This window comes from Morone saxatilis, unplaced genomic scaffold (assembly GCF_004916995.1).
Source record: "Morone saxatilis isolate NCDOM2014 unplaced genomic scaffold, NCSU_SB_2.0 Contig20, whole genome shotgun sequence".
Classification (NCBI taxonomy): Eukaryota; Metazoa; Chordata; class Actinopteri; family Moronidae; genus Morone; species Morone saxatilis.
This window is the reverse complement of record NW_023339763.1, coordinates 12,972,334-12,994,872: the sequence shown is the minus strand read 5'-3', so window position 1 is coordinate 12,994,872 and position 22,539 is coordinate 12,972,334. Positions and strand designations below refer to the sequence as shown.

The window sequence follows — 22,539 nt, the reverse complement described above, 5'->3', positions numbered from 1 at the left end:
GTGACTGTTTCTGTGAGGCTTTAATTGTCAAAGTTATAACGTTTTAATAAAACGATAGTCATTTGCAAAACACCCTGAAGATCAATATACTTATTCTGAGACATCCTATAGTTGAGAGCACAATTGCCAAAAACTGAGCAACATGGGACTTGATTTTTTCACAAAGTATTTTCCAAGTATTTCATTATTCATTCCATTTTATTTATTCATGAGCAGCAGGTAGTGACAGAAAAACGACCAATATGTTTCCTCACATATTGACTTGTGCCCATCTATTGCAATATTCATTATTATACTTTGTTTGTGGTTTCCGTGGTGTAAATAAATAACTAAATTGTTTCCAATTGATTAATTTAATTGGCAGTTAACACTGGAATCATTGACGCAATAATCAGAATATGAGTTTGCTATAAACTAAATCACATACTAATTAATGGACTGTGATGTAACTATGACCCCTAGGGGCACATGTTTGTTTTTTTTTTGCCCATATGCTCAACAGGGGAGCAAAAAAATAAAATAACCTATTTCCCATTCCCACAGGAGGAAATCAATAATTAACAGACAGGAAGTTCCTGCTGCAGGCTGTATTATTCAAACAACAGGTTGGACAGGGAATCGAAATAAATGACGTCTACCTTAGCACTGAGATGCAACGTGGTTATTTCATTGACAGAGAACAAACTGTGAACTGTGCTCTCGCTGTTAATAGCGCAGGCAGCTAAATATCAGACTAAAGCTGAATTATCTGACAACGATTTCTCACCGGGCTCCCCCAGTTTGTTGTCCTCTCAGATGACAAAGGTGCACATAGAGCCAACTTGGATGGAGAAAAAAAAAGAAGTAGAAAACTTTGCAGAAAAGTTGACTTTGTGTTCCAGCTACTTTGCTTCTGACTTTTTTGAGCAAAAGTAGGACAAAAACAGGACATCAGTTATGGTTGATTGCCCTGACCATTCAAACAGAAGTGCACAAAGATGTAAGAGAGTTATCCTGATACAAGAGGACATCATTGCCAATTTCAGCAGTTGAACAGAAAAGTAAGTTTTACTATCATGTATTGCTCCTAGGAAGTAAATAGTAAAAGTAAAATGAAATGATAAGCAAAATAAAAATATTACTTCTTAACCACCCTTGCTTACTCTGGGCCATTTTCTTTGATATGTGTGATCAAAAGGCATAGATCACTGTGAAATAAGCTCTCTCAGTGGAGATGATGGTATGGGTGTAACACAATGAGTTCATGGCCTGTGTACTGTACATGTGCCTTTTTGATTAGAGGTTAGAAACTGTGTGTGCATGTGAGTGTGTGTGCACATGGTTGCACTCTTACCCTGTGGACTGTTATCCCTCTGTGTTCTCTCCAACGCAAAAGCTCTCTGGCCCCATTCTTCCTCTCTCTCATCTCTCACCCTCTCCAGCCCTTCCTCACTGGTTTCCTCGCCCTCCCATGACACTTTGTGGGCTGGACTATGCTCTGAGCGGCACGCCGATGCTGAAGGGAGATTGGGTGCCACGCTGCACACTGCAATTCCCCTCCTATTGGCCACACCTCGGACGTTAGATATGTCTGAGAGGAAGCTGCTGAACTGTAGAGATGGAAGAAAACTCCAATGAAAAAAATAAAATCCAATGAAGAGACCAAACTATTAAAACACATCAGTGAGAAGTACCATTGAACTGGATAACATTTTCTTTTATTATGATGAACAACAGCGTTTTGACTGAATCCAACAAGTGCAATATTATCCCTGTTTAGTAATATTTCCCTGATTATATAATATATTATACAATCCCCAGCTGTTTTAGGAAATTATTTTGCCCATTTTAAAAAAGAAAATACACATTTGTGACACATTTTTAAATATTTATGTCTTCACTACGAACGAATGGGCCACTGAGGGGAGGGTGCCAAAGTTATGAATTTTGAAATTCTCCACAGTGGGGCACTAAATAAAAATTATTTTTCAATCTTGTAAGCTTTTTAATCGTACAATACCTTTCACCGGTTCAAAAGTAATAATGGGAATATTGGTTTAATTTTATTGCCCCATATTATATCTAAACTGCATCACTCTCACTTCCTGCCATAGAAGCAGTTTTTTCATAGTGCGACGCTGAGGACAGGGAACCCTTCCTCAAGCACAACATGGCTGTTCACAATTTACAAGGGTAATAATATCCTGGGTCTCTTTCAAACAATAAAAAGAACCGAATTACAGAAGCACAGCGTCATGAAATTGAGGAACTAGAAGACATGCTGATATAAATATTGATATTATGATATAAAATTGATATAAGGCTTTGGATTTTTATTTTGTTTTATTTTATTGGCAGTATATAGTATGGAAATATTTATCTATTTGTTCATTTTTCAATATTTCCCAGCTCTATCTAATTATTTTCCTGTGATTATTATTAAAACTGCCATGATTAAGTCGTCCTGTAAGGTGATGGTCATTGTATGATACAGGAGACACAAATATAAATTCTAATCATTAATAAATGCCTATGCACACTTGGCATACCTGACTGCCTTCACTGGAAGTGGTCTTGTCACCATCCCCACTCCTCATGCCCTGGTTGCTGAGTCCTCCTGGTAGAGGGGAGTGGGCAGTCGGACGCACCATGACCTGGGGAGGACCCCCAGTGCTGCCTCCCACTTCACCATAGGTGCTTGTGGTCCCTGGTGAACCTGATACACGCACGGCTTTAAACTCAATCCCTTCAGCCCCCATGCCAGTCTTGCGCAGCATGTAGCTGGTTTCTGTGGAAATAGCTGACACACCCATGACAACCTGAGTCCCTGGGCCCGGGTCGGACTCTTTCCTAAATTTGATTTTCTTCCTAAAGGCTATGAAGAGTATGAGGAGGAGAATGATGACAAAGGCAAGGACCCCAATGCCAATTATCTCTCCTGGTCCGATGTAAGACAGGGGCTCCGCCTGGGAAACAAGAAGAGAAAAATGTATAAAAACGTGGATGGGACTGGATCTCCAAATGTATTACCGTCTGGTGGAATCGTAGCAGCAACAATTTAGAGAATTTCCATGTTTAGAATTCACTTCCATTCAGATAAAGAACAATCACATATTTCCAACTTGCTGAGAAAACTCTGCACATGTCGACATAATGAAACCTTTCCTAAAAACGTTAGTCATCAAGGGGTCAAGCTACAAAGTGTGCTTTTTCCCCCCCGTCTGCAACATTAGTACATATTCCTTTAAAATCAACCAGGCAGCCACATGCCAGCTATAGTCATATGCATGTTTGATGGTGGAGTGTAAAGTTGACCATCCACCCACTTGTACCCTATAAGTAGGGAGATGAACGTAAATGAAGACATCACTAGTTAAAAAGACCACCAGCATTACATTTTGACATTTTGTTTCATGTGATGTTGGATACATTTTCTATTTCTTTTCAAAGAATCACATTTTCGTTCTTGCAGTATAGAGCAAATGATTAATTCCACAGGTTCTTGTTTTAATAGAATACGTGATGAGTAGGCTTCAGTCAAAAAGTGGAACTTTTATTCTAGCAATAGACGCCCTCAAATGTCCTTAAAACAAACAACGTATCTATTGGTTGTGAAAGCAGCATAATAGGTTTTGTCGACTATGGTTACTTCTCTAATTACAGTCTTCTAGGGAATAATGAAAGCACCTTCCTTCTCACAATGTCTAACATTAATTGGGCTTGCAGTCTCAATATAAGTTATATAGTGCGTGAAAAAAGTCAAGAGCGTGACAACTTCAAATGGAAACTGTGATTTACCCATTACCACACTTTCATTCATCTACTGCAGAGACAAACATGCCAAGCTGGTGAATAAACCTTCCCGGGAGGCCACTGCACACTCAAAATTCTCAACAGCTTCAGTGAGTATGCCAAGTCACATTAGGAGCAAGCTGAATGCGCAAAAAGACAGCCAAATGCGAGTACCTTTTGGATTATACTTGAGTATATTACTCCTACCTAAATTCAGTTTCATGTGTTGTTCATATTATACCTGCGTGTCATCTCCCGGATCACCAGCCGTCATATCATCACAAAATTGACCCTCGTACCCCTCTGAACAGTTACAGTAGAACGACCCAAATGTGTTGACACACTCTCCTCCATTTCCGCACTCGTCCTGGTCGCACTCATTTACATCCTCATCACATCTGCAGAGGCAAAGACAAATAAATTGCTATGCATTGGGAGTGGTGAATTTGATTTGTATCAAAGTGAAAGAGAAGAATAAAAGATGAAAGCGTGACAGTGAGTTAAAAAGACAAAACGAAAATAAATACTTTGGAGATCATCTTTTCAGAGGCCCTTTCTTTAGCTAAATCAGGGGATTATCTTCATAGATTCTCCATTATCCTCATTTACATGGTTCTGATTTAAAGAAATATGCTGCAAATATACACACACACACACAAACATACACACAGACTAATACTTTTAGACGGAGATGTAAATTCCAACAGAATCACAAATGCAATTTTACTCCACACACATGCGTGCTCATCTTATCTTGTCATTGCAAACATGGCGTCCTGCTGTGCGAGAGATAGAAAATACTTCTTCTAATTTTTCTTTTCAATTATTTTTTCTTGATGGGATTTTCAAAACACTGTACAAGAGTTGGTTGGATGTAAGAAGAAAAAGCACTTTTTATTAGGGCTGGAAACTTCCTTGCATTGCTATTCAAAATTTTGCTTTAATGATAAAAATGTAGTGGCAACAGGGCGTGGTTATATGGGCCAGTGATATACACTCATGAATATTTTAATGTATAACCCAATTAATAAACTTTATGAATGCAGCAAGTTGTGTATAGTATTTCTGAGTCTATGACTCAGCTTTTAAAGGGAAATTGTCATCTGATGAACACAGATTGTGATAATGTTTTGAACAATCTGCTGCCTGAACATTAAAAATATATATATATAATCAGTTAAATTTAATTTAATCCAACAACCATCATCATTTTTACATCACTGTCAAAATCATGAAAAAGCAGAAGTATTTTCTCTTTTGAGGGAAAACTGCTCTCTAGTGGTGGCTCCACTGAACAACCACATGAGCAGAGAGGTTATTTGAAAGGCAATTACTGAGCTGTAATTAAGAAGGAAGCTGGAGAATGATTATAGGCTTTTCAACCTAAATTATACTGAATTTAATTAGAAACACTAATTTATCTCACACAATAACAACTAAAACAACACAGTGGAGGCTGGGGCGCTAATGTGGGCTAATGAGTGTGTGTGTGTGTGTGTGTGTGTGTGTGTGTTTATGATTCCTACACGTGTTCTCTCATTTTTGAATGTGTATGAGAGGGGAGATGTAGATGTTAATGTGTCTAAATCAACACTAACCTAACTGTTGTTTTGTACATACTGTTTAAACACAGCAACACTGTTTTTATTAGTCTGTAATTAAGGTCTAAATGTTTGTGTGTGTGTGTGTGTTATTGCCAGGTATCTTATCTTACATAAGTCCCCTCAGTCCTTTGGGACAGCCACAGAGGAATGCAGTGCCTACAGGCTTACAGTCCCCACCGTTCTGGCATGGGTTTGGCATGCAGGATGTCAATTCAATTTCACAGCGCCCCCCAGTGAAACCAGCGCTGCAACTGCACATGAAGCCTGTTGGAGAGAGATTAAACATACCAGTAAATAACATAAAATCCTGTTGAAGCTCGATTTCATTTGTGAGTAATTGACTGAATATTTAAGTAAGGCACAGACTAATTATATACAAGTTGATGGAAATTAGAATTAGGCAAAAATGAAAATGCTGAAATTAACAACAATTATTTATGTAATTTACTTATACACCCATACACTTTCACACTGTCATCTAAACAGACCTCCAGAGGGCAGGCTGCTGCAAATGGCTCCATTGAGGCAGGGCTGACTAATGCATGGATCTGGAAAAAGCACGCAGCCCAACTTGACCTCGCTCAGCCCGGCAATCTCCGCGTAACGGCTCCTCTTATTCTGGAGTGGCAGCTCGTTGCCGTTCAGCATCAGTGAGCCCAGGCAACCCTGGAATCCATCCTGGGCTCTCGGCGGGACCCTCCCTCCACGGTCCCCGAGTCCTGGCCCGCCCTGGCTTCTCCCTGGCCCTGGGCTTGGCCTCTCACCTTGCCCACTCGGTGGCCTCACTTGGGCCCCGAAGAAAAAGGACGAATCTGGGGCCAGAGGCCAAAGGCGAACTGGGGCTCGGGCTGCTCGGCGGCGCTCCACATAGCTGTCATCCAAAGACAGGAGGGTGTAGTTCCTAGTGAGCTCCAAGGCTACGGCATGCCAGAGGCCATCGTTTATTGGTCTGCCAGAGATACCCATAATGCCAAGGGTGTTGTCACAGTCCAACTGGAACCAGAGTCGACCCCCTTCAATCTGTGGAAGGAAAGGGAAAAAATTAGAAGTTTATAAATGATGCTACCTCTAAAATACAGTACGCCAAGTATTAATAAAGTAATGTAATAGCATTATTGTAAATGTGTTTACCTTGAGCATGGTACAAGGGTTAACACGTGTGAACATAATGACTCCTGTTCTCTGAAGTGTTCTGATTCTCAGGCCAAGCCTCATCTCCCCACTCTGGCCACTCTCTGTCACTCTGTACTTGATGTAACTGTTTCCAGAGAAACTCAGAGAGGTCTGGCCTACACATTAACAAAACACACAGAGGATTAAGGAATGAAATTAGATGAAAAAAATGTATTTGTGGAAAAAAAGACAAATAATATATAATCAAATCCTTGCAACATGGTAGTTGTCTACCAAGGAAGGACCAAATCATACCTGCACACTCGTCTAGTCTCTCAGGCTGGCACTGGCAGACAGATGGCGCTGTAGGACCAGAACGGACACATTGCATGTCTGCTGGACAGGACTGACCTTCACAAAGCTCCACAGGAGTCGGGCATGACCCGCCTGTTTGGAAAGACACACAAACATTAGATAATAATCAGAATATCATCTGTCTTCATATGAAAAAAAAAACATTTATTTTATTACTTAAAGTATGTATGCATTCTTGTATGCATAACATCTTTAGTTAGATTTATTCAAATATAAGAAAATACAATATCAATCTTATAAAAACCAACAGACACAAAATATATTTAAGTACATTTAGAAAAATATCTACAATTTGAAACACTTCAGGATTTCACTGATTTTTATATCAAAACCTATGACCAATACCAGAAATGTACTGTTACAAGCAGCTAAGACAGATATCGAGGACACTAGATTGCAAGCTCAAGCATTAGTGCAGTGCTCACCAGGGCAGGTGCAGATCTCTGTAGGGCTGAACCTTGGTGACACCAAGCTAACCCTCTCTGTGCTGTAGGTGATAGGCGAGCCACCCTCAATCACCAGTGTCTGTTCACACACCCTATCACCACACTCCAGCTCCCCAGAACAAGCACTGCTCACCACCACTGCCCCAGCTAGGACACCTCGAATCTGGCCACGCTCTGCGGCTTCCTCCAGCTTTGCAGACAACTCTTGTGGGGAGTAGAACCCACCCGATGTCTCTGGACTCTCCATGGCCAGAAGCAAGTCCACGTGGGATGTCCCCATCACTGACTGTACACTGAGTATGTGAAGGGGATCCTGTTGTCCTGGTGACCATTTCCATCCGGCTAGTCCCCGTAACATTAGTTTGATCTGGCTCAGATAGCGACCAAGCAAGTCCTCTGGGGTTAGGGAGGTGAAACGCAAAGTCAGGGCGCTACGCAGCAGCACGTCTGTCACCTGCTCGACCTGGACTGACACATCAGCTATCACAGCGAAACGTCCATCACTCACTGTGGCATTCATCTGGTACCTAAGAGAGAACAAGTAAATGTGTTTTTGTCATATCAACCAGTTTTTAGCCAGTTTTTGTATGTGTACTAGAGAGTGTTTTTGTGTGTTGTACCTGCCAGGTTCCAGGCCCGGCAGAGCCACAATGCTGCCATCCTGTCTGTTTATCTTAAACATGCTCTTGGGCTGAAGTTTCTGGGTAAACGACAGCACGTCATTGGGGTCGCGGTCGGTTGCATAGATCCGACCAATTGGCCCGCCTGGGAAAGTATCTGTTACCATGACAATGAAAATTTCCAAGGGAGAGACGTTGGGTTTGTACTGACTGTTCCCGATGACCCTCAGAAATGTCCAGGAGGAAGAGGTAAGTCTTGGCTTACCAGAGTCACTCACCTAAGAGACCAAAACAAAGTTTCAGTAAGATATTCAATAACTCAGATCAAAGAAACTACGGACTAAATATAGACTGAAAAAAAAATACTAATGTTCATAGGATAAAGATAGTTATAAGACAATGACAAAGATAATGACATTGTTATGACATTGATTGGTCCCTTGGTGCCGCCATGTTCAAAGAAATGCTGCAAAAATCCCCTCTTGGATGTCCCTATGGTGGTTAAAAAATGATAAAGCCCCCCTCTACGCTGGCCCAATGTGCAAGAAAAGTGATGCAGTGCCCTCCAGGATGCCCTTCCAGTAGAGAAAACGTAATGAAGTGCATGCAGCTGATGCCCTTTTAATCTTTTTTACTCATGCCCCTTAGACAGTCTAAAGAGTCCACCACTGTGAAGCAGCAGTAGTACAGCACAAAAGCTCCTTCCATGCGACCATATTAGTGGTGTTAATAGCTTCTCTATTACAGAAATGTTTTTATATAAGGCTAGTTTTTTAAACCAAAGACTCTAATAGCCTGACAGAGTGAGTAATGGGCAGCTCCTAATGTTGAAGTGTATTTGTCAGTCAACTTCTCTTGAATAAATGGTGGTTAAAATACACCCGTCGCCAACCTGGATTTCAAGAGTGAACTCTCTGGGGGCTTCAGGGCCAAACAGACGGTTGGACCTCAGAGTTCCAGTCTGGTCCAGGGAGAAGAAATTTCCCTCATTTCCTGACACGATGCGAAACTCAAAGGGGGGGCCATTTCTAGGAGAGTCTTTATCGCTGACTGACAGCTTCAGCAGGGTGGTGCCAGCAGCTTGGTTTAGCTGGAAGCATGAAGAGAGAGGAGTTGAGATGACGCTATCCCTAAAACACACAAACATAAGCAAACGCGCACAGGCTGTTACCTGTATGATGGCTGTGGAGTTGGGAGGGTTGAAGACGGGAGGGTTGTCGTTAACATCGGAGATGTCAATGTTAAGGGTGACAGTGGAGGACATGGCAGGAGAGCCGCTGTCGAACGCCTGCACTGACAAAGCGTACCTGGACACCTGGGCGGAGCAGAAGGGGATGAGAATGCCATGATAGCATCTGTATGTATCAGGCACTGTTAGGCTTGCATAATACGAGACATCTGACCTTGAGCGGACTTGGTATTTTCTGTCTTGGCTGTGCTCATGAACCAGAAAATTACTATTGATTGTTTATGAGATATTGTACTTAAAGATGCATCCTTACTAGTTCTCTGTCGAGACGCTTATTGACTTTGAGCAGTCCTGTTACAGGGTCAATCCAAAAGTGGTTACTCCGGTCACCTTTCAGGATAGAGTAGGTGATACGCCCATTCACCTGGCTGTCCAAGTCTTCTGCCAATACCTAGAAATAACACATATGGGGTGAGACAAAAGTTAATGAAAAAGAGGCAAAAGTACAGAAAGACCAATATGAAGTCAAATTAGGTTCAAATGTTACCCTTGTAATTGTCTGCCCAACGGACGCATCCTCGCTGACCAAAACATTATAGATGTTCTGACTAAATGTGGGAGCGTTGTCGTTGACGTCCATGAGTTCGATGGTTACCATGGTGGCAGTGCTGAGAGGGGGGTTCCCACTGTCCCAGGCCTCAACAGTTAGGTAATAGTCCTTACACACCTCAAAGTCCAAATCATCAGCCACAGAAATAGAGCCTAAAACATACACATAATATCATATAGGATTCAATTTAATACAATACAATACCTGACGATGCAAGGACATTTGCTCACCCAGGTTTCTGTCTATGGCGAACTTTCCTAACTCGTTGCCTGACCGGATGTGGTACGTGATTTCAGCATTAGGTCCAATGTCAACGCTCGTGGCTAAGACTCGCAGCACCTCGGTTCCCACAGCTACATCCTCAGGGACGGTAACAGCGTAGTCCCGCCTCTGGATGACTGGAGCGTTGTCGTTCTGATCCAGCACCAAAATGGTCAAATCAACCTGAGGGAGAAACAAGAAACAGTTAACAGAGCCCACTAGCAATTCATTTGTCTGCGCTGCTCCAGGCTCGGAGTTCAGTTTCAGCACCATGGACTGTGGCCCCACATACATTAATGGGAGCAAAAGAGACTGAAGGTTTTACTAACAAGATAGGGGACTGAGGAAAAATCAATTGAAGTCTGTATCCACCAAAGCCTGAGAGAGAATTTCTTGGCCGTACATAAATGTTAAAGATCTGTGGCATTACTGAGTCAGACACATTCTGTTTTCGCTCTATTCAGCTTATCTGCTACTGTCACTTTGTTCCTGCCTTTTGGAGGGAGGTTCAAACATGCGTCTGTTTAAAACAAAGCTGTGATGTTACATAATCAAACAGTAAACCATTTTCTTTTGTTTGGAAAAAAAGATTTATTTTTAAAGCTGCTGCCGTGTGCTCTTTGAATATCAATACTTTTAGAATCCTCCTAAACATTTTATTTTGGAAGGACTTGTTGCAAATAGAAATAACAAAACTAAAACGGATTAAATCTTAAAGGATTGGAGAAGTTTATTGTAGCTGAGGGTTGGGAAGAGTTAGCTATGATTAGGTGTAAGGTTAAAAGTGGTTACAACTTGGTATTAGTTTAGATGGTTATCTCTATTCAAGTGTAGAAATGTGCACTGGTAGGTATAAAGTTGGATAGATGGAAAGTTGCACAGATGGTTAAATTCTAGTTTGGCATGGGTTTGGTCCCACCAGTCTTTCCTGACATACACAAGCAGCATAGAGCAGGTACACTTGATTCCAGTTCCACTTACTGCAAGTGAGATGTCACAAGTGCTAGTAGTATTTCATTCTGTACTTTTATTATATTACTATGCCTACTACAGATGCTGCTACAACTCCTGCAACCACTACTGCTGCTTGCTGTCATTATAGCTATAACTTCTGCTATTTGCATCAGCAGTTGTAATAATATCTATTGCTACAAAACGTAATATTCAGTTTCAGCACCATGGACAGTGGAAACTCTAGACATAGACGAAAATCCTGAATTTGTTCAAAATGGCCACACCTGACCTCACTTTGGCCTGGAGTTTACTTTCAGCTTGTTTTATGGTCTTTTCCTCCTCTTTTCTGCCTCTGTAACTCTCACCTTGCCCATCCTTCCCATCCCACCCACTGCACAATTTGATGAAGATTTATCTTGATTAAATCTACTAGGTTCTTTATCTGATCTCTTCAGTAAACAACATGTTTTTATTCATTGGCTTTTCTTATCCATGCGTATGGAGAGAAATACAGATTGCACACCACCAGATGGACGAAACCATGGCTGACTAATCTGCAATTTAATATGTAGTGTATGAATTCTAATTACATTATAGAGGTAACATGGTTGAATACAATCCATCTATCTATTAATCTATTTGTGCTTTTAGAAATATTTGATGTTAATTACTAAAAGCTGTGTTGATTACTCTGTATCTGAGTTAATTTCTCAGAATACCATAATTAAATCATCTAAAACATAAATGTTGTGAGACTGTTCCAATAATGCAACCTACAATTTTATTTTTTATTTTTTTATTTTTTATTTTAGAATAAGTGTCAGTTTTTTGGGATCATGAGTGACAGTCCTCGCAGTTAGGTTTAGTGCACATACTGGGTAGAAAGACAGAAATACGACTGAGATTTGTTAGTGTGAGATGTGTCACTGGTGCCACCAACCTGTGAGGACAGTGCACCTTGTTGCCCAGCTTGATCAGTGGCCTGGACACGAACACGATAGGTGTCTTGGCTCTCTCTGTCCAGAGATCTCTCCAGAATTACCATCCCAGTCACCGGGTCGATGGAGAAAAATCCACCCACTGAATCCACCAGAGAATAGACCACAGTGCGGTTAAGACCTGGAGGGAACAGATAAATTCATACACACCAAGAGGTTTAGATAAATGTTCAAATGCTTAGTAACACAGTGGCTTGAGCCTGCATTCAGGATATGTAGGATTCTGTTTCTGTGCTCATTGTCATACTTTCTTGACGTGTTACAAATCCATCATATAACAGCATAACATCATAGCAGCTTACCTTCATCAGGGTCACTGGCTTGCAGCCGGGTAAGCAATGCCTTGGGTGCAGCATTCTCATACACACTAGCCAGATAATGAGTTGAGGAGAATGAGGGGGCATTGTCATTCACATCCAATACTTTGAGTGAAATGTCAGAGCGGCAGAACAGCCCTCCTCCATCAGTTGCCTGGGCAATGAGTTTGTAGGTGGGTGTCATTTCTCGGTCCATGACAGTGGCCGTACGCAGTTCACCTTAGGTCCCAAACAGAGAGGTGGATAAAGATGTATAAAAGATGTGTAATCTATGGTGTATGTATTGTTTTGATAATACAAAAACCTAAAGAAAAATTATAACTGAATGTACCAGTGTTTGCATCCATGTAGAAATCTTCGACCCCGATGCCAAACAGCGAATACTGAATTTCAGCGCTGGAGCCCGAGTCAGCGTCTGTTGCGCCCACTGTCAGGATGCCCTTGTTAGTGGAAATGTCTTCAGGAAAAGAGGCGCTATACACCGCCTGGCATAACACACATACACAGATATAGCACAGAGCGAAACCACACTGCCTGAAAAAATAAAACAATCTGTCCAACACATAAAATACATTTAACTGTTGGTCGCTGCATCCATTATCCCTGCTGTTAGAATGAGCACACCAGAGTTAAGTGCCCTCTCCTGACCCTGCCTATGGAAAGGAACTTTGTGACCTCACTATTTCATCGAATACAGGGCAGCACAATGGGAAAACTACTGTAGTATGTACAGTATGTAGTGCAATGTAGCATATCCCACCATGCTGCTTTTGCTCTGTACTTCAGAGCGATCTTGTAAATGATTTTAGAGCTGAAATGATTAGCAACTATTATGATATTTCATAGTTTAAGTCATTTTTCAAGGGAAAAAAATCTTTACATGTTTGACTACATTTTTAAGGCAATCACATTAGGCTTTGAGAAATAGAAAAGAAATAGTCATTGTGAACAAAAAATAAATTTTTACACTACTTTTAGATTAATTTACTACTCGTATCGCCACTATAATTATCACTAATATTTCCTGTAATGCTTCTACCATGATTAATACTATAGCTAGTAGCAGAACCGGCAGTAATACACGTACTTCTACTGCCATTATTGCTACTACCACTTAAACAACTAACTGCCACTAAGAGCCACCACCAATACTTAATGCTGAAATGCTATTGTTTCTCTTGTTACTACTAGTACTTCTTACAACAGGTACTACAACTACTATTGCTATTACTACTACCACTTAATAATTTAAAAAAACATGAGAATATTGTGCTAACAACATAGTTATAGTGCAACTGACTCGTAATGTCTTTTGATCCATTTGATGCTGCTACTGTGTGAGAGTAAGCACTTCATAGCTACACAGGTTGGACTTTTGGTTGGAGAACAGAAAGAATATAAGAGGAGGAAGGGGAGACAGGGAGGATTGATTTCAAAGAGAATTAGTAAAAGTTTAGAGCGAGAATGAAAGTTTCTCAACTAATGATATGAAATTGAAGAATTGCAGAATACTACTAAATGAAAAGATATATCCCCAAAAGACTTCACAGCCCAATTATCTTCCCTTTTCACACGTTTCCTCTCGTAGATCAGCTTTTTAGGATGAGTCTTAAAGGTGCAAGGTAGGAATTAGCACAAAAGCTAAAGTTGATTGTTTTTTATCACTGATTAATTTCATTTGTTTGTGTAACTTCTTTAATTTGTATAATTTAAAGAGCACAGTTTATCAGCTTTTCACTGTGGGCATTTTTTAAGATAATTATCATATTATACACTATATAAAAGCCCAATCTAAATATACAATGCATTCCCTGATATTTAGTACAAAGACATTTGTTTGAATAAACTGTAGAGCAGAGAATCAATATTCTAAGTGAACAAATCCTGTTCTACTACAGCACCAGATTTTGGCTTTTTACTGTCATGCATAAAGTATGCAAATTTTAACATTATTCAACGGAATCATTTTCTGAGCTAAGCCACCCTTAAAATTGCCCAAGAGGAAGTTCATCATTGTGGCTATTGGGGCCTCAACTAACTAATCAACGCTATATGATACGGTGTATTGTCATCAGGTATTGGTAATTCTAGTAAAATGTAGTATAATGTAACATAGTTTTTGTGCATTCATTCATACAGCTTTGTGTTTAGTAATTAAAGAGGGTGGTTGGGGGGGGCTACCTCACTGATAAATTATTCATTAATGTTTAACAAAGAAGCAGGTAGTCTACAGCGAAAAATTGCCTTTTCATTAATATTTACTGTTTACTATTTACATTGACTGAATTATTGTATGATGTATTCAAAAGGCATGTATGTTTTCTATTTTTAGACAAAGCACTTTAGCCTGGAGACAGCAGATAAAGGCAGTTACTCTAACATGAATTCTAAAAAAGCAAAATGACATAGTACTTCATCTTCCTACATTCCACAGTCTGATCTATGTTTGATTGCTTTGATTTTTTTCTACCCATTTCCATCTGTCTGAATCCCTGACCTGGTTGCAGATGGGACTGTTGTCATTGGCATCCATGACGGTAACTTCCACCGCAGTACGAGCGACATACAGACCATCACTGGCTGTGATGTTGAGCAGATACCAGTCCTGCTGCTCACGATCCAGCAGACCACTCACATAAACCTTCCACTCTCCCTGCACCAGGGCAAGGCCAAACACGCCCCTCGGGTTTCCCCCTGGAGATTACATACAGGTGGAGATTAAAAAGCTGACACCCCACCACAAAGAAAGAGGTGAGGATGATTGTAACAGCCCTGTGAACAAACTGAAAGACTTTTTCATTCAAAGGATGAATAAGCATCAGTTCCCCACCCACACGCACCAACATACACACACACAGACTAATGCAGGTACCCTTTGGCACAATCAATAAACATCTATCATCATAGTAAACCGGGCTGGTGGTGTACCAGCAATGGCCTTTCAAAGTTCAAAAATTTGACCTTTTATTACAACTCTTCCATTAGGCCAATCAGTATTTTTAAATGCCAGAACACGAGGCCAAAATATATCATCCTTAGTGATGATCAGACAGTGTTATGTGAGTGGAAAACATCAAGCTCAGTGTCAAGGTGAGAGTTTTGTTGGAGAGGCCTCACTGTGTTTTTTTTATTACTCCCATAAAATCATCACTACTAGAATAATTTAAAGCAGCACGTTGGTTGATTATATTAAAAACTATATAATACAAACTATAGTTCGTCACTCAGCATTGTTCTTTCTTCCTGTCTGAGAAATGAAAGTGTGAATATACAGAGTTTCTCTGCCTCGCTTGAAATGTTTTGTATAATTGTATACCTTGTAATATTAAAATGAAAACAAAATGTAAAAATAAAGGTTAGCTGTGTTTGACATTTGGGTTAAAATTAGCTCAAGGTTTGACCTTTAATAATAGCAGCCCCATTAGGCCAATGAATAATTTTTATGCAACACAACCTCATCTTACTGCATGAGGGAAATTTGCTGCAGCACAGAATGTGTTGAACTACATTACGTTAGTGTGCCCTTCATTTCCTCACCGGTGATGTAAAAGCTGACAAGGCGGTTTTGATCTGTGCCGTCGCGATCTTTGGTTTTCAGCACAGCCACCACCTCACCGAGGGGATCGCTCTCCTTTACTGCACCCCGGTACAGCTCCCTCTCAAACAGTGGTGGGTTGTCGTTAACATCTGACACTGTGATAGTTACCACTGTGGTGGAGGAGAGAGACTGTAACTCTCCCAGATCGGAGGCCACTACCTCAAAGCTGTAGCTGGAGCAGGCCTCGTGGTCCATCTGACTCACTGTGGTGATCCAGCCTGTTTTACTGTCAATAGCAAAAACCGAACTTGAAGTGATGGAGCCAGTGAAGGTGCGAGCCTCTTTTGTCAAGTCCAAGTTGTAGGTGATTAGAGGTCCAAGGCTGTAGGCTACCTGCAATTTAAACATACATAAAGTGGCTTTGAAAAGCATATACAAAACTCTAAAAAATGAAAAATGAAATGACAAAACACTTTGGCAGCAAAATAAAAAAAGAACAAAATACTCAGTTGGGCTGTCACACACCTGTCCATTAGAGCCCCAGTCTGGATCAAGTGCGCGCACTTGGACCACTCTTGTCCCTACAGGCATCCCCTCCATCACCGTAGCTACATAGGTGTTAGTCTCAAACGTTGGCTTGTTGTCATTCACATCTAGAATCTGCAAAATCACAAATCTTCAGTTATAATTATACGTGTCTGTATTTTTCAAATTAATTTGGCACTTAAATTGTGTGAAATTTCTTTATTACAGTTAATAAATAATGTCTGAACTGTATTTGACATTTTAAATGATCTACAACAACCACTTTAACAGAAATGCATCTATTTGTTGAGTTTGTTAGTATTAACACATGCACATTACTTATTTTGTAACTTTGTCACATTCTAACTATATCACCAACCTTAACCTCCAGGTCTACAGTGGAGACAGACTCGATCAGGTCTCTTCTTGTTGTTGCCGCGACCTTAAAACGGAAGATGCTGACCTGCTCATAGTCTAGTGGCTTCATCAGACGGATCAGACCTGTTTCCCTCTCCACCAGGAAGGTCCCTCCCTGGTTACTGTCGAATGTCTCTCCTCCAACTACAGTGAAGAACCCGGTCTGTCCGGGGCCCGTGTACACAGACCCCAGGGCTGTTCCCACTGCCGTGTCCTCTGGGATAGTGAAGGAGTACTGAGGCTGGCTAAAGGAGGGAACAAACGCATCTGGAGGGACGACGTGGATGAAGGCTGACACCAGCGAGTGTTTGGCCGGAGAACCGCAGTCTGTGGCTTTGACAAAGAAGGACAGCACAGTCCCCTGGAGGTGGTCCACAGTGCTTTTAGTCATCATCCAACCGCTGTCTGCCTCCACCTGGGCTCAGGCAATATCACAGTGACATTTAAATCAACTTAGACACAATAATTTTAGTAAAAGAGCTCACATCTTTGACTCTCAGCTTTAACTGGACTCTGTTCGGCCTCTGGCTTGCACTGGGTGGTTTCACTTTATCAATTTTATTTGTCCTTCAACGAATCAGAGGATGGTAACCACTGACCACTGCAGACTGGGAACACCCCACAAGCTGCAGTTTTGGAGATGCTCTGACCCAGTCGTTTAGCCATCACAATTTGGCAGACGCTCAAATCCTCATGCTGCCCATTTTTCTGCTTCTAACACATCAACTCTGGGGACAAAAGGTTCACTTGCTGCTTAATATATCCCACCTACTGACATGTGCCATGATAACAACATAATCAGTGTTATTCACGTCACCTATAATGTTATGGCTGATCGGTGTATATGTTACAACTACTATTATTTTTTTAATATTTATCCATATTATATTAGCCTTTTATACTACAACTTTTTGTTTCATAGTTGTGTTGATTATTTAATTATGTTTCCATTTTGAACAGCAAAGCATTAATCTTAACTGAAAATCATTTTGACTTGATGAGTAAAAATGTATAATTGCAGTTAACAGATGGCTGTTAATCCACTGAAATGGGGTGGGGGTACCATTTGAGAATAGGTCTTAATTGTAAATCAGGGCTATAGCATTAGTTTTGCATTTTAATATGGTTTCATAAATGTATGGAGGTTTGGATCTGGTTACATTTTTGCTTCTTTTTATTTAGGGAACTGATGTTTGCAACTCTATTAAAACTAAAAACACAGCTATGTAAGCAAAGAAGTATGCAAATGTATTTTATTAAGTACAGTAGTCTAAAGCATAGACTATATGTACACAAGTATGTACTGACCTCCAGCACATCAACCAGCGATAGCCGTGCCTCGCTGTAAAGGGAGTAGGTGATCCTCCCATTAGACCCAGAATCTGGGTCAGTGGCTTGGATCTGTGTGACCAGAGAACCTTTGGCAACATTTGCTTTAATGCTCATACGGTACTCCACAGCTCTGAACCGAGGGGCATTGTCATTCTCATCGGCAAGAACAACTCGCACTGTGCAAAATGACGCACGGCCTGGAAAAATAAGAGAACATAAGTTAACATGTGTGGATTTATCAACTTTATGTAGTTTTAATACAGTCAGAATTTGCCTTATTCTACTGCTGCATTCACTGTAAGTCATTCTGGATGATAAAATGTAATGCATCTGTAATGTGAATATGATTAAATATTCATTAAACTTCAGGAGTGTGCAATTTCATTATACAAAGGCTATCATTTTACACTTACAGTGCCTTTACCAAAAAACAGTGACCACTCATGAGTTAATGTTAGCTAAATGTTTGCCCTGCCAGACTTAAAGGTAAGAGGAAGTCTTATATTGGCTGATTTGAGGGTGGCCTTTGTCAGAGAATCAGTTTACAGTCAGTCTGGTCACTGTCAGAAATAATACCTCCACCATCCAGGGCCATAACAGTGAGCACCATGTCCTTGTTAAGAGGATTTTCTCTGTCTAATTTCTGAACGGTGGATATGGCCCCGTCTGCATCAATGGTGAACTGAGTTTTCCCCAAGTCATTGATGAAGGAGTAGGTGATCTGACCAAAGAGCCCAGAGTCCTCATCTGTCGCTCGAACCTGGAGGTCCATACAGAGATTCAGAAATGTCAGATCGATTATTAGGAGGTTCTACAGCATCATTCATGTAGGAAGTTTCCTTTTATAAGTCCTGATGGAAACATTACTGAGTGAGTAGTGAGAGGGCAAACTTACTTGAATGACCTTTGACCCTGGTGGGGCATTTTCTTGGACTTCAGCCAGGTAGAACCTCTGGCTGAATACTGGGCTGTACAGGTTAGCTCCCAACACACGTACAATCACCTAAGGATCACCATCATGGTTATAATCGTCATCCCATCATCATCATCCTCATGTCTGCTGACATTTTGTTGATGCCATCACAGTAATTAACACCAGCATATTTGTCAAACATAATCACATCAACATGGCATGTGGAGCAGCAGTAAGTGCATCAGGCTTCTGACCAAATGGTGATTGATTGATCCAGCTGCAAACACTCTTTGACAATCTACTGTGGAGGTACGCTGCGTTGACATCATGTCAGAAGAAGAAAAAGAAGCAAAAAATGGGTTGACGTGTTATTACTATAACGTATAATGCAGACTATCAGAGTTGTGGGATAGCAGAGTCCCACTTGTAATTACCACTAAGAGACAGATGTGAACATTTCTTTCCAGCTGGCAGCTCATCCTCATAGTAAATCCGATATGACATGAACACACATTAACCTCCAACTGCAGAGCTGCTCAGCAGCCAGTGGTAATAAACAGCAGTCGTACTGGACAGCTGCGAATGTGTGTAACAAATTTGAAGCGAGGGGTTGCTAAAGAAGGTCACTTGGCTTGCTGTGTATAAACACTGCAAAGGTTAAAAAAAGAGCAAATCAGCTGTCAGAAATAAATCGGTACCGCCGAGAAGTTGTCTCACCTGAGCAGTGTTGGTGAAGACTCCATCTGACACGGACACATTTAGTTGATACGAGAGTTTCATGCCTTGTCGCCTCTTGTTAGACAGACTGAGCACCCCTGTATCTGGTTCCATCATAAAAGTCATTCGATCATTCCCAGAGAGAATACTGTACCTGAAGGCAAATTTAAAAAAAGAGTATAATGTTGATTATGTTGTAGTGTAATTTTGCTCAGAAACTGCTAGAAACATAAGCGTCTACTTTTGTGCTCAGCAAAAGACGAATAAAACATGGAGTGAAAATAATTTTTTACAACTGAAACACAAAAACTGCCTGGTAAGCATTGTGCTTTTCTGAACATAATGAACTGAAAAGTTTAGACAAATTCAACTGGGATTTAATGGGAAACTGTGTCCAAAAAATTCTAATCATTGGTACAAAACATTACAGAGGAAACACCAAACCCATAACTTTTAGAAAAGTCTTTTTTCTAACCTCAGCCTATGAGCATCACAGATGTCGGCGTCCGACGCCTGAACACATGTTACAAAGTGTCCTTGGGGAGCCAGCTCGCTGACAAAAGCCTCGTACAGCGCTTGGCTGAAATTAGGTGGGTTGTCATTTGTGTCTGTAACAGTCACAGTGACACTAACATCGCTGCTGAGGGCAGGGTCTCCGCTGTCCGTCGCTCGGACAATGAAGTTGTAGCGCTGGATGAGCTCATAGTCGAGCATACGTGCCGTGAATACCAGTCCACTGTTACTGTCGATGTGGAAGTAGTCGGTGCTGTTGTAGATGTCAGATAGGATCTGGTAACTCACCACGGCGTTCTTCTCTGAGTCTTGGTCCTGGGCAAACACCTACACGGAGAGTAACATTTAACTTTGCACTTGCTCATGCATTATTCAGGTTAGGTCTGATTTGTTTATCCTGACAACAGTGCCCACACTGAGTCCAAATGAAAAAAGGAAATAAAGTTCTGGGTTTCACTGAGATCCTGTTAGAGTAATATTGCTTTTTAAAATCACATTATCAAGCACCTGGCATGATCATTTTGTTGCAGCGCAGTACTTCAGCAAAAGCGTAATTATACTGTACGTGCAATCATCATCGGGTTATCAATTACAAAACCGTAATGTGAAAAGAATTTCAATAGCCTGACATTCTTGTGGAGGTAGAGGATACAACAAAATAAAATCCTATCCTATAAAACTCCCAATTTTACCACAATTAAAAAGCTCTGTGTTTCAAGGCGTATATATAAGTGCATTAGCAATGCATGGCCTGCAACTAAGCAAGCCCAAGTTTATTTTAAGGCATGATAAATATTTATGTGATCCAATATTCTTAGATTGCTCTTCTGATTTTTGCTGAATTTAATAATATAGTCAAATAAGGCCATTAACCTATTTTGATGATTGGCTCACCTCAAAGAAATTGTTAGAGTAATCAATTCAATTTTTCGATTCGATTTGGTGTCTTAGAATTGTCTTAGAATTGTCTTTGAGCAAACACGCTCCTCAGTGCAATAACATCACGGGTCTATTATTCGCTGAAGGTCAAGAGCTTCCACTGGGAAATTTCTAGGGAAATATCACACTATCTTCCCATAAATAAATGATTCAGCATCTAATATTCACCCACAATACCACTGAAGTGAGTCTTAGGTGTACACAATCATTCAGAAAGAGTACACACTGGACTGACTCAATAAACAAAGACACACACCTGTAACACGGTCGTTCCGATCATGGAGTTCTCAGCCAGCACAGAGGAGTATGAGTTGTTCTGGAAGAGTGGTGGGTTATCATTCATATCCAGCACGACGATGTCTACATCAACCTCAGACTTCGCCCCAGTCAGTGTATCTGTAGCCTTCACCGTTAACCGGTAGTACTGCATGGTCTCAAAGTCTAATGGGTAAATGACACTGATGATTCCTGTGTCAAAGCCAATGTCAAACTGGAAGGAAGGGTCTCCATCCGTGATGGTGAAGATGACGCTTTGTCCTTCAGGACTCGTGGCATTGATGCACAGTACAGAGGTGGCCACGGGAACATCCTCTCTCACAGTGACACCATAGAAGGGCTTGTCAAACACTGGCATGGCTTTATTTACTACAGTAACAGGAACCTCCACCGTGCTGGACAGGGAAGGGAAGCCACCATCAGTGGCCACAAGGACCACTTTGTACTCTGCATTAGATAAGTCTGCTTCAAAGGCCCTTTTTAAGGTCAGCTCTCCTGTCACAGGGTTCACCTGCATATATATAAGAATGTATACACTCATGAAAAATGTATATCCCCACATATTAAATTAAGAAAACATTTAAGAGCAGGAAATAGTAGCTCTCACCTGAAAGTTCCTGTGCTGCTCCTTAAGGCTGTAAGTAACATCACCATTCAGACCGTCATCTTGGTCAACGGCTGTGACCCTGAAAACAGTGGATCCTGGCTCTGCTTCCACCTGCACTGCAGCGTAGTAGGGGAGGTTCACAAACTTTGGAGCATTGTCGTTCACATCCTCCACCTAGAGAAATAACAGTTATCTAACAGTAAATCCAAAGGGATAATGATCAATGTCATACTACACAATGATGGTACATGACACCAACAAATAACTGTTATTTAATAGTAACTTAACTTTTATTTATCTAAAAAAATTCTCTTTGTTTATCTATAGCAAATATTCTCTATCTGCTTGTTCCTACTTTTTATTGAACCCACTTTGCATCATACATACTAAAATATTAAAAACCAAAAAACCATGTTTATTAGAGCTGCACCCTTACAATTTAACATCAAACGAAAAAACAAAGCATCAAACAAAAACTTCCGCATGGTGTCTGGATAACTGTAA

The 22,539-nt window shown here is 40.8% G+C and overlaps 1 protein-coding gene across 1 annotated transcript in view; it reads right to left on the bottom strand.

The window, feature by feature from the left end:
- Positions 1-22,539, bottom strand: part of LOC118331786 (protocadherin Fat 3) — a 57,384-nt gene that overhangs the window by 8,731 nt on the left and 26,114 nt on the right. The window contains exons 19-47 of the mRNA XM_035666863.1: positions 22,036-22,209; positions 21,409-21,939; positions 20,176-20,540; positions 19,701-19,854; positions 18,966-19,073; positions 18,647-18,830; positions 18,047-18,267; positions 16,701-17,153; positions 16,318-16,456; positions 15,796-16,185; positions 14,756-14,952; positions 12,590-12,743; positions 12,244-12,477; positions 11,884-12,062; positions 9,959-10,172; positions 9,666-9,880; positions 9,432-9,569; positions 9,101-9,244; positions 8,822-9,019; positions 7,930-8,207; positions 7,289-7,836; positions 6,804-6,935; positions 6,507-6,664; positions 6,140-6,395; positions 5,864-6,076; positions 5,486-5,639; positions 4,013-4,169; positions 2,529-2,945; positions 1,334-1,589 (exon numbers count right to left, since the gene is read on the bottom strand). Coding sequence (XP_035522756.1) covers positions 1,334-1,589; positions 2,529-2,945; positions 4,013-4,169; positions 5,486-5,639; positions 5,864-6,076; positions 6,140-6,395; positions 6,507-6,664; positions 6,804-6,935; positions 7,289-7,836; positions 7,930-8,207; positions 8,822-9,019; positions 9,101-9,244; positions 9,432-9,569; positions 9,666-9,880; positions 9,959-10,172; positions 11,884-12,062; positions 12,244-12,477; positions 12,590-12,743; positions 14,756-14,952; positions 15,796-16,185; positions 16,318-16,456; positions 16,701-17,153; positions 18,047-18,267; positions 18,647-18,830; positions 18,966-19,073; positions 19,701-19,854; positions 20,176-20,540; positions 21,409-21,939; positions 22,036-22,209 — 6,961 coding nt within the window. The remainder of the gene's footprint in view (positions 1-1,333; positions 1,590-2,528; positions 2,946-4,012; positions 4,170-5,485; positions 5,640-5,863; positions 6,077-6,139; positions 6,396-6,506; positions 6,665-6,803; positions 6,936-7,288; positions 7,837-7,929; positions 8,208-8,821; positions 9,020-9,100; positions 9,245-9,431; positions 9,570-9,665; positions 9,881-9,958; positions 10,173-11,883; positions 12,063-12,243; positions 12,478-12,589; positions 12,744-14,755; positions 14,953-15,795; positions 16,186-16,317; positions 16,457-16,700; positions 17,154-18,046; positions 18,268-18,646; positions 18,831-18,965; positions 19,074-19,700; positions 19,855-20,175; positions 20,541-21,408; positions 21,940-22,035; positions 22,210-22,539) is intronic.